The following is a 14,710-nucleotide window of genomic DNA, read 5'->3' on the forward strand; positions in this document are numbered from 1 at the left end:
TACTGGTGTCACAGGTCTGTGCTGGAGCACCCTGATATCACTGTCCTCACTTGTGTGTGCTGGTGCTGGTGGTTCATACTGGTGTTCACTGGTGTCACAGGTGAGAGGTGGGCGCTGGCTGTGCCGGGAGGCTGGTCTGCAGGGGTGAACAGTGTCACTGGTGATGCTGGTGTCACTGGTGTTGCTGGTGTCAGTGGTGGTGTCAGTTTCACTGCTGTCGCTGCTGTTGCTGATGTTACTGGTGTCACCGGTGGTGCGGGTGTCACTAGTGTCGCTGGTGTCTCCGGTGCCGCTGCTGTCGTCGTTGTGGCCGCTGCTGCCGGTGCCCCGCCGCGGGTGGGCGGGGCGTGGTGATGGGGGCGCGTCCCGGCCCCCCCGCCCCCCGGAGGAGGGGGCGCGGCCCCGCGCGCCGGGGAAGGGGCGGTGGGAGGGGGGGCGGATGGTCACGTGGCCGCGGCGCCCCCTGGCGGCGCTCCTTTGTCCGCGCGCGGGCGGGGCGGCGGCGGGGCGGGGCGGCGGGGCGGGGCCGGGAGGGGCGGGGCGGGCGCGGATTGGCGGGACAGGCGGGGCGGGGCGGGTGGGGCGGGGCGGCGCGGCGGGGCGGTCGCGGATTGGCGGCGGGGCGGGGCGGGGCGGGGCGGGGCGGGCGGGGTAGCGGGCCCGGGCGGCGGCGCGGGCATGGGCGGGGGGGCGGCGCTGAGCGCGGCCGCTCCGTGCGGGGCCGCTCCGTGCGGGGCCGCTGCCCGGGCCCGGTCGCCCGCCCGCGGGGGCCGATGGACCTGGACGTGGACTACGAGCGTCCCAACGTCGAGACCATCAAGTGCGTGGTGGTGGGCGACAACGCGGTGGGGAAGACGCGGCTGATCTGCGCCCGCGCCTGCAACGCCACGCTCAGCCAGTACCAGCTGCTGGCCACGCACGTCCCCACCGTCTGGGCCATCGACCAGTACCGCGTCTGCCAGGAGGTGCGGGGCGCCGGGGGGGCGGCGGGCACTGGCAGGCGGCGCGAGGGGGGCGGCGCCGGGGGCCGGGGCCGGGGTCGTGACGGCGGCGCTCCCTGTCCGGACAGGTGCTGGAGCGCTCCCGGGATGTGGTGGACGAGGTCAGCGTCTCCCTGCGCCTCTGGGATACCTTCGGGGACCACCACAAGGATCGGCGCTTCGCCTATGGCAGGTGGGACCGCGGGTGCCCTGAGCCGCACCACCAGCACCCCAATCCCTGCCACTAGTACCTCAACCCCTGCCACCGGCACTCCAACCCCTGCCTGCAGCACCCCGACCAGCCACTGGCACCCCAACCCCTGCCATTGGCACCCCAACCTGGCACCCTGACCCCCACCACTGGCACCCCAGTCCCTGACACCAGCACCCCAACCTAGCACCCTGTCCCCCCAGCCCTGCTCCTGCCCTGTCTGTCCAAGGGCACGTGGGGCCGAAGGGGCCCCCTGGGCTCCTGCCAGTGCCCAGAGGGCAGCTCTGGCACCCCAAACCCTCGGGGGCTGGGAGTGCCCTCACCTTCCGGCTGGTAGCTGCTTTGGGTGCCCCGGGGGCACCGTGGCCCCAGCTGGGGCAGCAGTGGGGCTGTGCACCCTGACAACTGGGCAGGGAACCCTGGGTGCTTGCAGCTTCCCCGGGGGGGCAGCTGGCACCAGCTTCCCCAGGGCTGCCTGTCTGGGGAGGGGGGTGACCCTGGGGTGCCAGGACCCTTCCCTTGGGGGTGCTGGCCTGGCAGCGGGGGATGCCTCTGGGCCATGGCCAAGCAGTCACCAGCCCCCCGGCTCTACCACACTGTAAACACCACCCTTCCCGTGGCTGCTGGCACGTCCAGGCTCTTATCGGCCGCCGCACTGTGCCAGCACGGCTCTGCACGCTCTAATCTCCCCTCTGCACTGCCCCAGGGTCAGGGGCCAGAGGCCGGGATGGCCCCATGGGGTGGGGGCACCCCTGGCCAGGGGATATGGGTGTCTGCCCCAAGGTGCTCGGTGCTGCCAGCCGTGCTGGGTCTGCCGGCTCCGACCCCTGGGGTGGTGGATGCCGGGTCCTGCCTCGGGCCAGCATCACCCGTGGGTGAGCGGTGACTCCCATGCTGGCCAGGGGCCCGCGGGAGGCAGCGGGTGGCGTCTATCTTGGTCCCTGACATGGGCCTGGCTCCAAGCGGGCCTCCTGGTCACATCTTGGCAAGGCGCAGACTAAAAACAAACCAGGTCTGGGGCCACGTGGCTGCTCCCGGCCGCCTTATAAGGCCCCGGGAACCGCAGGGACCTGGGCGCTGCTGGCACCTTCCGCGTGTCCCCTGTCACCTTGCCTGGGGAGGCTCCCCCGAGCCACTGGCAGAGCTGGCGTGGGGCTGGGACAACGGTGGCAGCCTGACAGCCCCATGCCAGGGTGGCCAGGCAGGGTTGGTCCCTGCAGCCCTGCCCATGCCAGGGGCTGGCACATGCTCCGGCACTGGCCTGGTTGCACTCCATGGGCCCCTCCTTGCACCCACCTGTGCTCGGCTGCTGCCCCAGTGCTCTGCTGCGGGGTTCAGGGGCCAGGGCAAACCGTGCTGTGCCGTGCCAGCGCTGTGCCAGACCCAAGCTGGGCTGGCCCTCGGCTTGGCTGACCATGGTGACCCAGAGCTGGGTGTCCTTGGCTCCCTCCTTGGTCTTGGGGGGCTCCCAGGGGCCATGGGACAGAGCCTTGCCAGGGCAGGCGGGGGTTCCCAGGCTGGGGGTGGCTGTCTCCAGCGATGCCTGGTCCCCCCTGGGCAGGGATGGGATCTCTGTGGCATTCCTTGAGCAAAGCAGGGTGCAGGGGTGGCCAGGGGATACAGAGGTGACAGGGGGTTGTTATTGGGGCAGGGCTGCCTTCACCTTCCTCCTCCTTGTGGCCACAGGTCAGATGTGGTCGTGCTGTGCTTTTCGCTGGCAAACCCCAACTCCCTGCGCCATGTGAAGACGATGTGGTACCCTGAGATCAAGCACTTCTGCCCCCGCACGCCCATCGTGCTGGTGGGGTGCCAGCTGGACCTGCGCTATGCCGACCTGGAGGCTGTCAACCGGGCCCGCCGCCCCTTGGCCAAGTGAGACTGCCATGCTGGGCGGGCAGGGGGTGGCTGGGGGCCAGGCTCTTCCGCACGTGGTGACGCAGCCCCACTCTGTCCCCCCCAGGCCCATCAAGCCCACGGACATCCTGCCACCGGAGCGGGGCCATGAGGTGGCCAAGGAGCTGGGGGTGCCCTACTACGAGACCAGTGTGGTGGCCCAGTTTGGCATCAAGGACGTCTTCGATAACGCCATCCGTGCCGCTCTCATCTCCCGCCGGCACCTCCAGTTCTGGAAGTCCCACCTGAAGAAAATGCAGCGGCCACTGCTGCAGGCCCCCTTCCTGCCCCCTAAGCCCCCGCCACCCGTCATCCAGGTCCCTGACCCGCCGGCCAGCCGCAGCTGGGGCCCTGCTGCCCTCTTCTGCACCCCACTCTGTGCCGACGTTGTCTTCCAGCTGCAAGGCGGACAGCAGGTCTTTGCCCACCGGGTCTACCTGGCTACCTCCTGCTCCAAGTTCTATGACCTCTTCACCCTGGAGGGGCCACAGGGGGCGGGAAAGGAGCCTGCTGTCCGCACAAAGAGCCTGGACGGGGAGCGGGGGGTCCTGGCTGTGGGGGCGCACGCCCCGCTGCGGACTTCACAGAGTGATGATGCGCTGCGGCCAGCAGCAGGAGACGGTGGGGCGCCAAGTGGTGGCAGTGGCCGTGACCTGTCGGCGTGGGGCCGCGGCTTCATCAGCATGCGCTGGGAGCTGGTGGCCGACCCAGTGGCAGGGCGAGAGAAGCGGATGGCAGTGGTGTGCATGGACCGGCGGGTGCAGGCAGAGCCCTTCCGTGCCGTGCTGGAGTACCTCTACACGGGGCGGCTGGACCAGGCGCGTGGGGACCTGATGCAGGTGGCCACCATTGCCGAGCTGCTAGAGGTCTTTGACCTGCGCATGATGGTGGCCAACGTGCTCAACAAGGAGAGCTTCATGAACCAGGAGATCACCAAGGCCTTCCATGTCCGCCGTGCCAACCGCATCAAGGAGTGCCTGGGGAAGGGGGTCTTTGCAGGTGGGGGGGGTCCCTGGCCAGCGGGAGCAGAGGGAGGGCCACCAGGGCTGCCCTGACTGGGGACATCATCCAGCTCCTTCCCCTCTGGCTGGGTGTCCTGGCTCCTGCAGTGCCCTGCCTGGGCCCAGGGCTCCCAGCCAGCCTGATCCCACTCCTTCTGCCATGAATGCTGTGGTCTGGGGGTCCTGGAGCCCTCGTCCCTTCCCTGTGCCATCCCCAGCACATGTGGCAGTGCCATGCTCCCTGTGCTGGGTCAGCCATGGTGGGGGCTGCAAGCAGTGCCCAGAGCGTGTGTCCCTGGGCCAGCCATGGCAGGGGCTGAGGTGGCTGGGGGCTGGCTGTCCCTGTACTGATGCTGTCCCCTTGCCATCCCAGATGTGGTTTTCCACGTGGATGATGGGGCTGTGCCGGCGCACAAGCCCCTGCTCATTGCCGGCTGCGACTGGATGATGGCCATGTTCCGGGGGGCTTTCCGGGAGAGCTACGCTGCTGAGGTGAGGGGCCGCGAGGGACGGTGATGGTGGGAGGGTTGTGCCCACTGGCTCTGCTACAAGGAGGATGGGCATCTCTTGGCAGCATTGGCTTGCTGAGGACTGGGGGTTGGCTTGGACCCCCTGACCCTGGCACGTGCGAGTCCTGCTTTCCGTCTTGTTAAAGAGAAAGCGGGGGTCTGTGCCAGGGCGGCGGGGGGGCGGTGCCAGGGCAGGTGCTGCTGGCAGCGGCTCTGCATGCCGGGCCTCCCTAGACCCCCTGTCCCACAGGTCTCCCTGCCCGGCACCAACTGCGCCTGCCTGCGCGCCGTCCTTGACTTCCTCTACACCGGTGTCTTCACCCCCACGCCTGACCTGGACGCCATGGAGCTCCTCATCCTCACCAACCGCCTCTGCCTGCCCCGGCTGCAGGCGCTCACAGGTGAGGCCCAGGCACCCCTGGCCCCCCATCCCACCCCCCTGCCGGCCCCCGCTGATGTCAGCTGCCAATATTACGGTGCTGCAGGGACAGGGATCGATGTGTCCCCAGTGCGTCATTAATGGGGTCCTTATGTAAGAGCTGGATGAGCCCGTACCCCCAGGGCACAGCCCGGCTGCTGGGGCGCATGTCCCGGCACACGTGCTCTCCCCGGTGCTGACGGTTGTCCCCCTGTCCCCCCCCAGAGCAGTACGCCGTGGATGAGCTGCTGCGAGCCTTCATGCAGCGGGTGGAGATCGACGAGCAGGTCATCATCTACCTGGAGATGACGCAGGTATGTGGTGGGGCGGCTGGGCTGCAAGCCCTGCAGCTCTTGGGGGTGGGGTGGGGACCGTGGGGTGCGGGCAGCTGCCTGCACCGTGCACCCTGCTCAGCCTGCCCCTGCCCGCAGTTCCACAATGCCCGGCAGCTGGCCGCCTGGTGCCTGCACTACATCTGCACCAACTACAACAGCGTCTGCCGCCGCTTCCCCCGTGAGATGAAGTTCATGTCCGCAGGTAGGGCGCGGGGGGCCGAGGGCAGCGCGGGGGGGCCGAGGGCAGCGCGGGGGGCCGAGGGCAGCGCGGGGGGCCGAGGGCAGCGCGGGGGGCTGTGCCGCGCTCTGACCGCGGTGCCCCGGCCCCGCAGAGAACCAGGCGCACTTTGAGCGGCACCGCTGGCCGCCCGTGTGGTACCTGAAGGAGGAGGACCTGTACCTGCGCTCCAAGAAGGAGCGGGAGCGGGAGGAGCAGCTGCAGCGCAAGCAGCACACCCGCAGCAAGTGGTGCTTCTGGCGGCCCTCGCCCCACGTCTCCTGAGCCGGGGGACAAGGCCGGGCCGGGGGCTGCCCGCTCAGCCCCTCACCCTGCCGAGGGCTGCCTACCCCGGCCACTGCCTGTTTACACCCCCCGCCCCAGCTGTTTACAGGCGGTGGGCCACGGCCCGGCCCCCCCACCGTCCCACCGTGCCTTTCCCCGGCGCGGGAGCCATCCCGGCAGGGCCCCCCCGGCCCCGGCCGACGCTGGTGCTACCTCTGATCGAGCAGTATTGCGGGGCTGGGGGCAGGCGAGGAGTGGGGGTCTGCCGGCCTCCTCCCGGGGGCCCCCCTCCCGTGCCAGGTGCTCCCCCGGGCAGGGCTCGCTGGTGCTGTATTTTCCCCCTCCCCCGACAGAGGCGGGGGACCAAGCTGTGAGCGGGGCAGGTGGGTGGGGTGGTGGGCATGGGGCTCCTGGGGGTCCCTGGGTGCTTGTGTGGCTGTAAGAGCCGCTCCTGCCTGGGGGGAGGGCGGCCTGGCCCCCCCAGCTCATCTCTGTGCCTTGGACGTGCCCCTGTGGGGCCATGGGCTGTGTCCCTGCGGCAGGGGCCATCGTCCCCGGCCCGGGTGTCCCGGGGCCGAACTGCACAACCGTTTTTACACTTTTTTACCCTCACCCCATGAGCACACTGGCCCTCGGGCCCCCCTGTCCCCAGGGCCCCCCCAGCATGGTGAGCAGGGCTGCCAATGCCTCTCAGCATCGGCTGTTTTAACCTTTAATAAAATCTTTTGTAACGGGCCTGGATTCTGCGCTCCCCGCTCAGTGCTCGGCCATCGCCCACCCGGCCCCTCGACCCACTGCCCAGGAAGGAGCAACACGGGGTAGGGGTCTTCATTCAGGTGCATTTATCATGGGTAGGGGGTACACACCACATGGGGAACACAAGCATGGGGTCCTGACCCACAGTGGGGAGGAGATGGCATGTGCGGTGGGACTGACCCCTATCTGGGGCGGGGGGGCTCACAGGTGGTGTGTGTTTGGGGAGAACAGATGACTGGGAAATTGGGGGGTGTCTCTGCCCCATAGCTTAGGGCTGGGCAGCACAGGGAGAGCTGGATCCCCAGCCCCAGCATGGCAGGAGGGGCTGGGGGCTGCAGGGGGGTCTCTCCCCCCCCTTCCAGGGCCTGTCCTGGGTTGAGCTGGCTCCGCAGGGCCCTGGGAGCGGAGCCAGAGGCTGAGCTGGTCCCTGGGGCTGTGTCAGCTCCCGCGGCCGGGACGGGAGAGCTGGGGCAGGGCAGCCCGCGGGGGGCCAGGGCAGGGCCCAGGGCATGTCCTGGCGCAGCATCTGCCCCCCACTTCCCACACAGGCTGGTTAGGTCAGGGCCAAAGCCAGCAGGGTGGGGCAAGGGTGAGAACGGAGCAGGGGGACAGCACAGTGGCTGCGCTGGGGGGGGGACGACTGTCCCTGGGGGGCCCTGGCAGACAGCGCGGTGCAGCTGCCTCTGCCTCTTCCAGCCCCGGAGCACAGCTGCGGCCCTGCGCATCTGGCCAGCGGCCATGGGGATGGAAGTGCCGTGGGGCTGGAAGGTGCCACGGGGACCTGCGCGTCCCCATGGCTCCCTGGGGAGGGGCAGCAGCTCCTCTCCCCTCCCGGGTAACGGTGCTGCCCCAGGGGAGGGCGGCCCCGCGGGTGCTGCACCCACGAGGCGCCGTCGCCCCGGCTGGGAACAGCTCCCGAGGCTCTCCCGGCCGGAGCAGCGTGTCACACAGGTTTGCCCTGAATCCTCTCCCGTCTGCACCAAAGCTGCGGCTGGGAAAAGGGGAGCTGGTTCTGCTCCCTGCCCTGCTGGCCCGCCTACCCTGCAGGAAGGGCTGGGGGGGCCAGTGGGAGGGCAGCCCCCTGCTCACGGACCCACTCTGGAGCCGGTCCAGACCATGTTCCCGGCACATGGCCATGCCACGCTGAGGGCAGGTTCACTTTGGGAGCGAGGGGATCCTGGCTCAGCTGCACCTCTGCACAGATTTGCACCCCTGTGCCGCTGCTGCCCGGGCCCCATGGAGCAGAAGTGGGGGGTCTGCGATGCACTCCCCTTTGCCAACAGTGCTGCAGTGCAGCTGCACCGCAGTGCCAGGGTAGCCCAGTGCTCCCTGCCCTGGACAGACCCCGCAGCTCGCAGCCTACGTGCGGCCGTAGCGGAAGATTTCGCTCAGGTCGTAGCCGGTCACGGCAAAAGAGTTTCCCTCGGGGTCGCAGAAGCGGGCGCCACAGACCTGGGTGTCAGTCACACACTCGCCGTGGCAGTGCTCCACCTGCAAGCGGGGAGAGGAGCCGAAACGTGGCACAGCCACAGCCCAAGGACCTGCCTCAGGCCCCTGCCCACCTGCAGAGCCATCCTCTCGGGGTGACAGGCAAGGACTGTGGGCATGTGGGCAGGCCAGTGGGCCGTGGCTTGAGCTTGCCCTTTCAGGAGCTCAAGAACCATATCCCCGTCAGACAGAGCAGCCTTCCCGGCTTGTACCTCTGCCAGTCTAGGACAGAACTGGGGATCGCAGCAGGGGACAGAAGACAGCCATGCTATCCCATGCTGCTCAGGCTGGGCCTGGCGGGGCTTCCACTGAGCCCTTCTCTGTGGTCGTGGTGCCTCACCAGAGGCTGAGGACAGAGGACAGAGCAGCACCTGTGCTGTGGCCCCACAGGGCAGCGATGCCTTGGAGCACCACCAACCTGCCCCAGGCTCCCCACTGAGGGCTGCTGCTGCACAGACTCACCTCCACATCGTCTGTGTCCGGGTTCCTGCTGAGCTTCCAAACATGAACAAAGGAGTCCTCTGCACCCGACAACAGCTGCAAAGGGAGCGGGACAGAGGCCATGGGGACTGGGAGGCCAGAGGGATGCCGTGGAGGTGGCAGTGCCGTGTGCTGGGGCAAGGAAGCAGCTCCTGCCTGACCATCCGCAGGCTGCCACACTCCAGGCTGGTGGGCTGCTGGGGTGGGATGCCCCAGCACAGCCAGCCATACCTTTCCAGTCTGTGGTGCCAGGTCCAGTGCGTAGATCCAACGAGCGTGAGCATTGACCTCAGCGCGCAGGAGACCAGTTGTTGCCTCGTACAGCCGAATCTGCCCGTTTCCGTAGCCAGCAGCCACAATCCCGTTCCACAGCTTCACGGAGGAGCAGGTGCAGCTGGGCACAGGGACACGTCTCACCTCCTCCCCTCCTGGCTGCAGACCCACATGCCGGGGGCTGGTGCTGGGTGTCCCCCTCCTGCCACCCTCCCATCCCTTGTGAGACACCAACACGGTCTGGCAGGGGATTTCTGCCACCGCGCACTCACAGGACCCCACTGCGTGGCTCCACCTGCCCCTCAGGATTACCCAAAGGCCGGGATTTTGCTAAGCAGGGCAAACTCCTCTCCTGTGCTCCAGATGCAGAGGGTCCCAGCGTCATCGGCGGTCACCAGGTCACCAGCCCCATCCTGTGAAGCAGAGGTGGGTCAGCCTCCACCCTGGCGCCGCTTGTGGGGTAGCCAGCTCTGCTGTTGGCAGCAAGCAGCTGACTCACGACACGCAGAAAGTTCTTGCTGCCCCAGTTGCCTGCACCACCGAAGCTGCTGCACAGCAAAGCCAGAGCCTGCAGCAGAACAAGCTTAAAGTTTAACAGCTCATAGAAACTGCTGACACCTTTTGTGAACGAGCAAGGCTTGGCTGGGATCACACACGGGCATTTCAGTTTAAACATGTTTGTGTTTAGCAACACTAATTACACATAGGATAAATTTCTAGGAAGAATTGCTGCATCTCCTCCCTCTGCGCCTGAGTCTCAACACTTCACCTTACAGGAACCTGGGATTTCACATGCCAGGCCCCGTCTCTCACTCACAAGCCTTTAACAAACCACAGTGAAAGTCCAAGAGAGCCACGTTAGAGGACAGTCACTGCAGAGAGAGGTAGATGACAGAACAGCTTTCACATAAACAAGCTCCATATCCAGGCTAATTGGGAACCAGTTCTAGGCAATTAATTGTTCAGGGGAGTCCCAAACGCAGAGAAAGTTAAATGTAACTAATTAAAGTATAGGAAAGTGTCCTCGTTGGGAAGGAGTCAGCCAATAATGAGGAATCCAATTAGTGTGTCTGCAGAGATGTCAGCCAGACTGGGCTGAATTGCAGGAAGCCCCATCCCGGTCCCAGACTGTGCTCTGTAATCAGGTGAAGTTATTTCATCTGCCACAAGACAGGTCACTGGTCCCGCTTACACCTTGGCTCGGTTATCTCCCTCCGCGGGCAAGGGGGAAAGGCTCATCCCTCCAGCCAGCACACAGGCACGGCTTTGCCCTCGGCTTCTTCACACCCCGCTGCCCAGCCTGGGGAGGACAAGCAGGGTCTTGTCCCAGCAGCCAGTCCCCCGGGATGGCTCCGGAGCCATGGGTAGGACATGTCCTGTGCCCTCCTCTCGCCACACTCCCGCAGGGAGGCTCTGCTGTAGTAACTCGCCGCTCTAATGGCGAGAGCGTTAGTTTTCGCGTGGGTTTATTCGTGGCCAGTTTTGCCCATTTGCTCTTGTACCACAGCCAGCCTTAGCTCCAACAGCTCTGCTGTGTGCCAGCACTCAGCCCAATGGATCGTGGAATACTCTGGGCTGGCAATGAGCCATGCTCCCACAGCCATGCTGCTGCATGTGCGGTGGGATCGGCTCCTTCACCGTCTTTGTTGCCCCTCTCTGTGCCAGCATTTGCTCTCCCAGAGCCTGGGTGACCGGGCCTGAGATTCCATCAGCTGAGAAATGTGCAGAGACTGAGGTGCTGAGGCAGAGACCAGCTGAAGGCCAATGGAAATGGGGATGGTGGGATAATGGATGGAATAGCTGCTCCTAGCTGCCCAGGCAGCAAAGGGAACAGCCCTGGCATATTACAGCGTACATTTTAAACTACATTTGGCTCCGGTTTGCCTCATCTTGAGAGGCTGCACTAAGCCATGGCAGGATGGCTCACAGGCTCCTGGGAGCAGGGCTGAGGAAGTAGCCATCCCAAGCCACCTCCTCCCTGAGATTTATCCCACCTGGATAGGGGAGATGCCCCTCGTGCAGAGGCAGCCACAAAAGCCAGCAAGCCTGGTGAAGGGGATGGCAGAGCCACCTGCTCCCCTGCACCGTGGAGAGTGGCTGGCTTGGGGCACCTCTGCCACACCACAGCCTCCCCATAGTTTGCCCGCAACAGAGGTTGGGCTGGCCCCAGAGAGCACCGGCTCCCAGGGTGACTGGCTGCACTCCAGGATTGGCTCAGCCATGGCCTGGGTAAACCTCAGTTCCCAGAGCCAACACCTCTGAGATGTCCCCGTGGGGCTGAGGGAACAGCTGGAGCCCCACCACCCTCCCCCAAGCAGCAGGGACCCCACCAGCTGCTGACAGCTGGCCCCACACATACCGGCGCCTGACCCAGCTCCGCTGCAATGTCAGTGATGGCATCACAGTGCCGCTCCAGGACCTCGCTCACCATGATGTTCGTCCCTTTGGGAGGGATGTCAAACACCAGCACCAGCCCAGAGGACGTTCCTGCGGGTGGGCCGGAGGAGGCATCAGCAGGGGCTTGTCACACCCTGTCCCGGGACTGAGCCGCCAGCTGGCCTCCTCGCTCCCCCCGAGCCCTGCGGCCTCTGCAGGGCGGCTCCGTACTGATGCCACTCGCCAACCTGCCCCTCTGTTCGGCACAGTCGCTCCCCCAGAGACACTGCGGGGCCAACCCAGCCCCATCGGCTGACCTCACGTCGCCACACCATCCCTGAGCCCCAGCACCACCCTCCCCTCCCATCCTGCCCCAAACTCCCCAGCCTGGCTCACCCACGCAGATGAAGCGTCCGCCAGCTGCAGCAATCCCTCGAGCAAACACTGCTTGTGCTGAAGGGAAACCAAGAGCCGGTCACGACCTGCGGCAGCTCCCAGAAATAGGGAGACCAGCACAGCGGTGTGAGGCACCAGGGGCCTCTTTTGAGTGTCATTTTTAGGACAAGACCCACCGCTGCCATGCTGGGTGCTTCCAAGCCCCTTTCCAACCCCCCCAGGCCCCTGCTGAGCCAGGACAGAGAAGTCAGGGTGACGCTATGATCTTGTCCAGACCCTTCTGCAAGACTGCTGTGTCGGATGTCCTGGCTCAGTCCCAGCCGAGACTGGGAGCAAGGCTGCTGGGGTCTCTAGGCCAGGAGGAACTGGGCTGCGCTACAGGAATCACAGGCATCCAGGGAAGAAGAGTGGGCAGAGGGGCTGTGGGCTTCCCGCTGCACTCCCACCGGGATTTACCTGGAGGATGCTCTGTGACATCCAGCGCGTGCCAATAAACCATGATGGAGCCATCGGACTCGTACATCTGGAGACAGAGCAACGGGGTGAGGCCCAAGAGACTGGGGAAGTTTCTCTCAGGGCTTCAGGCTCAACCACTGCCCCTAGACAGCTCTCTGGGTGTGCAGCAGGACCTTCAGAAGGTTCCCCCGTGCACCCAGGAGCCCAGCTGTCCACACAAGCTCATCCTCCCAGTGTCATGACTTTGCTCCTCACCCTCCCCAGGAAGCTGCCTCACCTGGATCCCTTTCTGAGAGGTCAGCACCAGCAGGACCCGCGATGGCAGGACGCACCAAGCAGCCTGGAAAGAAAGGCAGCTCAGCAGGAGGCCGGGGAAGGGAAAGATGGGCCAAAAGCCCTCCCCACCTTCCAGGGGAGGGACAGTCTGCAGCTGACCAGAGACATGCATGTTTCTGGCTCCTGTCATGGAAGATGGGTTCCTACCATCCTCTGGGACCCCCCAAGGTCTCACAAACCTGCCCAGGATGCTCCTTCCCTCTCCCCTTCCCCATAATTAGGACACTGCAGGATCCTGCTTCTGCCCAAGTAGTTCTACAGCCACATGCGCTCAGCTGGGAAGACCCTTCCCCGCCACTCCGTAGTACCACTGTCTCCTCCCCGCACTCGGCAGATGGCCTGTTTGGGCCTAGTGGTCAGTGGGTCCCATGTACCTGGCTTAGAGAAGGTCGGCATTAAAGCACAGACCTCTGCTAGGGCTGAGACACCCTGCCAAGTGAGCATCGTCCTCATTGGGGCACAGAAGGTAAAAGCAGAGACCAAGAGACAATGTCACAGCAAACCCCAGGCACTCCTTGTCACACTGCACTACCCCGTCCTGTTCCCACCAGCCCTGGTGAACCCTGGTGCTGGCAGCACCACACTCCTTCCACCTCCACATAGCCATCCCTCCCTGCCATCTGCTCCACAGCCACACTGGGAGCCGCTTATTGGTTTAGTGGTTACTCCGCCTCCAACTTTGGAAGCAGCGGGCACTCCTTATGGTCCAGGCTAGGGAACCTGCTCTCTGCTGCTGCATGTCACAGCCCTCCCAGTGATGGGTCTGCTGGAAGGCTGGAAGTGAGAAGGTGGCAGATAATGGGCCGGTGAGCTTGCTTTCCCCGCTGGAGGATCTGCCAAGCAGGGCCTGAGCTGTACGACCCCGTGGCCCAAGCAGGGGTTCGGGCACGCTGCCTGTACCTGGGTGAGGAGGGATGTGCTGACGGTCATGCCGCCCTCCTTTGCCTGCAGCTGGCGGTGGGAGAAGCCGAGCCCATCGGCAGTGACCATGCTAAGGCTGGGGCCGTGCACGGTGCTGAAGCAGGTGAGCTGCCTGCCAGGCAGGGGCAGCACGCTCAGGTTGTTGTATAGGGCCGCGCTGCTGCTCTTCAGCTGGATGCTCTTCTCCTTGCGGTACATCCTGCAGGGCCGGGGCAGATCTGGGCACTGGCCATGCACTTCACTGCCGGCCTCCCGCTGCCCTCCCTGAGCCACCACTGCCGCGGCGCCCTCCCTGTACCCCTGCCAGGCCCTTCCGGCCCTCGGCGCTGCCCTGGCCCTGGGCTCACCCCCCGGCCCTGGGGTCCCCCGCCTCGGCTCTGGGGCTCCCCCTGCCCTCGGCCCTGGGTCCCCAGCCCCAGGATCCCCTCCCGACCTTGGGATCCCCTTTCAAGCCCTAGGCTGCCCTCTCCTTAGCCTTGGGTTCCCCTCACCTCGGCCCCGGTATCCCCCCCTCCTCGGCACGGGGTCCCCAACCTTGGCATCCTCCTTCCGGCCCTGGGATCCCTCTCCCCAGCCCTGGGATCCCCCCTCCCGGCCCTGGGATCCCCCCTCAGCCCTGAGATCCCCCCCCACCCTTGTCCTGGGCTTCCCCCGGCCCCGGGATTCCCCTCCAGCCCCGGGCCTCCCCGGTCCCCGCCGTGCCCGGCACGGGAAGCTGACCCGCTGGTCGCCGCAGCCATGGAGACGGCGGCGCGGCGTGACGACGCACCGGCGCGCAGAGGGGCGTCACGGTGCACGGGGGGGCGGGGCCAGCGTTGCCGTGGAAACCGGGACGCTTCGCGCCTCGCGGCCGGGCGGCGGGATGGTGGTGCGGCCGGGGGCTGAGGTGAGCGGGGGGGTTGCGGGTGTTGGGGTGTGCTCGTACTGAGGGGCGCTGGGGGTGCTGGGGGGTACTGGGGGTATTGGGCAGTGCTGGGGAGTACTGGGGTGTACTAGGGTGAGCTGGGGTGCATTGGGGTATACTGGGGATATTGGGGAGTGCTGGGGGGTACTGGGGTGTATTAGGGTGTGCTGGGGTGTATTGAGCTGTATTAGGGTGTACTGGGACGTACTGGGGCCATGCTGGGGTGCATTGGGGTGAGTTGGAATGAGGTGGTTTATACTAAGGCATGCTGGGGCGGGTTGGGGTGTACTAGGGTGAGCTGGGGTGACTTAGGGTGATTTGGGATGCACTGGGGCATATTGGGGTATGCTGGGAAGGTCTGGGATGCACTGGGGTGTATCAGGGTGTGCTGGGAAGAGCTGGGGTACACGGAGATGCTGTGGGGAGCACCAGGACGCCATGTTAGAGCCGCCGCCGCCATGGGGCAGGGCACGGA

At 66.0% G+C, this 14,710-nt stretch overlaps 2 protein-coding genes across 3 annotated transcripts; one reads left to right on the forward strand and one right to left on the reverse strand.

Moving 5' to 3' along the window:
- The first annotated feature begins 686 nt into the window (after window positions 1-686).
- Window positions 687-6,584, forward strand: LOC121086263 (rho-related BTB domain-containing protein 2-like). Of its 2 annotated transcripts, none has more exons than XM_040589783.1 (9): window positions 687-965; window positions 1,070-1,173; window positions 2,878-3,063; window positions 3,152-4,083; window positions 4,459-4,577; window positions 4,845-4,995; window positions 5,238-5,326; window positions 5,444-5,549; window positions 5,680-6,584. In XM_040589783.1, the coding sequence occupies exons 1-9, from the start codon at window positions 774-776 to the stop codon at window positions 5,847-5,849; spliced, it is 2,049 nt and encodes a 682-aa protein (XP_040445717.1). In that variant the 5' UTR covers window positions 687-773; the 3' UTR covers window positions 5,850-6,584. The 2 variants fall into 2 exon arrangements, with proteins under 2 accessions (XP_040445717.1, XP_040445708.1); XM_040589774.1 differs by having other exon boundaries at window positions 692-965; window positions 5,444-5,569; window positions 5,628-5,725.
- A 77-nt stretch (window positions 6,585-6,661) lies between these two features.
- On the reverse strand, window positions 6,662-14,099 carry WDR54 (WD repeat domain 54). Its single transcript, XM_040589796.1, has 10 exons — window positions 14,052-14,099; window positions 13,311-13,530; window positions 12,352-12,414; window positions 12,075-12,141; window positions 11,619-11,675; window positions 11,206-11,333; window positions 9,159-9,259; window positions 8,805-8,967; window positions 8,556-8,630; window positions 6,662-8,096 (listed from the first exon to the last, which is right to left on the reverse strand). The coding sequence occupies exons 1-10, from the start codon at window positions 14,069-14,071 to the stop codon at window positions 7,965-7,967; spliced, it is 1,026 nt and encodes a 341-aa protein (XP_040445730.1). The 5' UTR covers window positions 14,072-14,099; the 3' UTR covers window positions 6,662-7,964.
- Between the last annotated feature and the right edge of the window lie 611 nt (window positions 14,100-14,710).

The sequence above is a fragment of the Falco naumanni genome, chromosome 1, assembly GCF_017639655.2.
Source record: "Falco naumanni isolate bFalNau1 chromosome 1, bFalNau1.pat, whole genome shotgun sequence".
In the NCBI taxonomy this organism is placed as follows: domain Eukaryota; kingdom Metazoa; phylum Chordata; class Aves; order Falconiformes; family Falconidae; genus Falco; species Falco naumanni.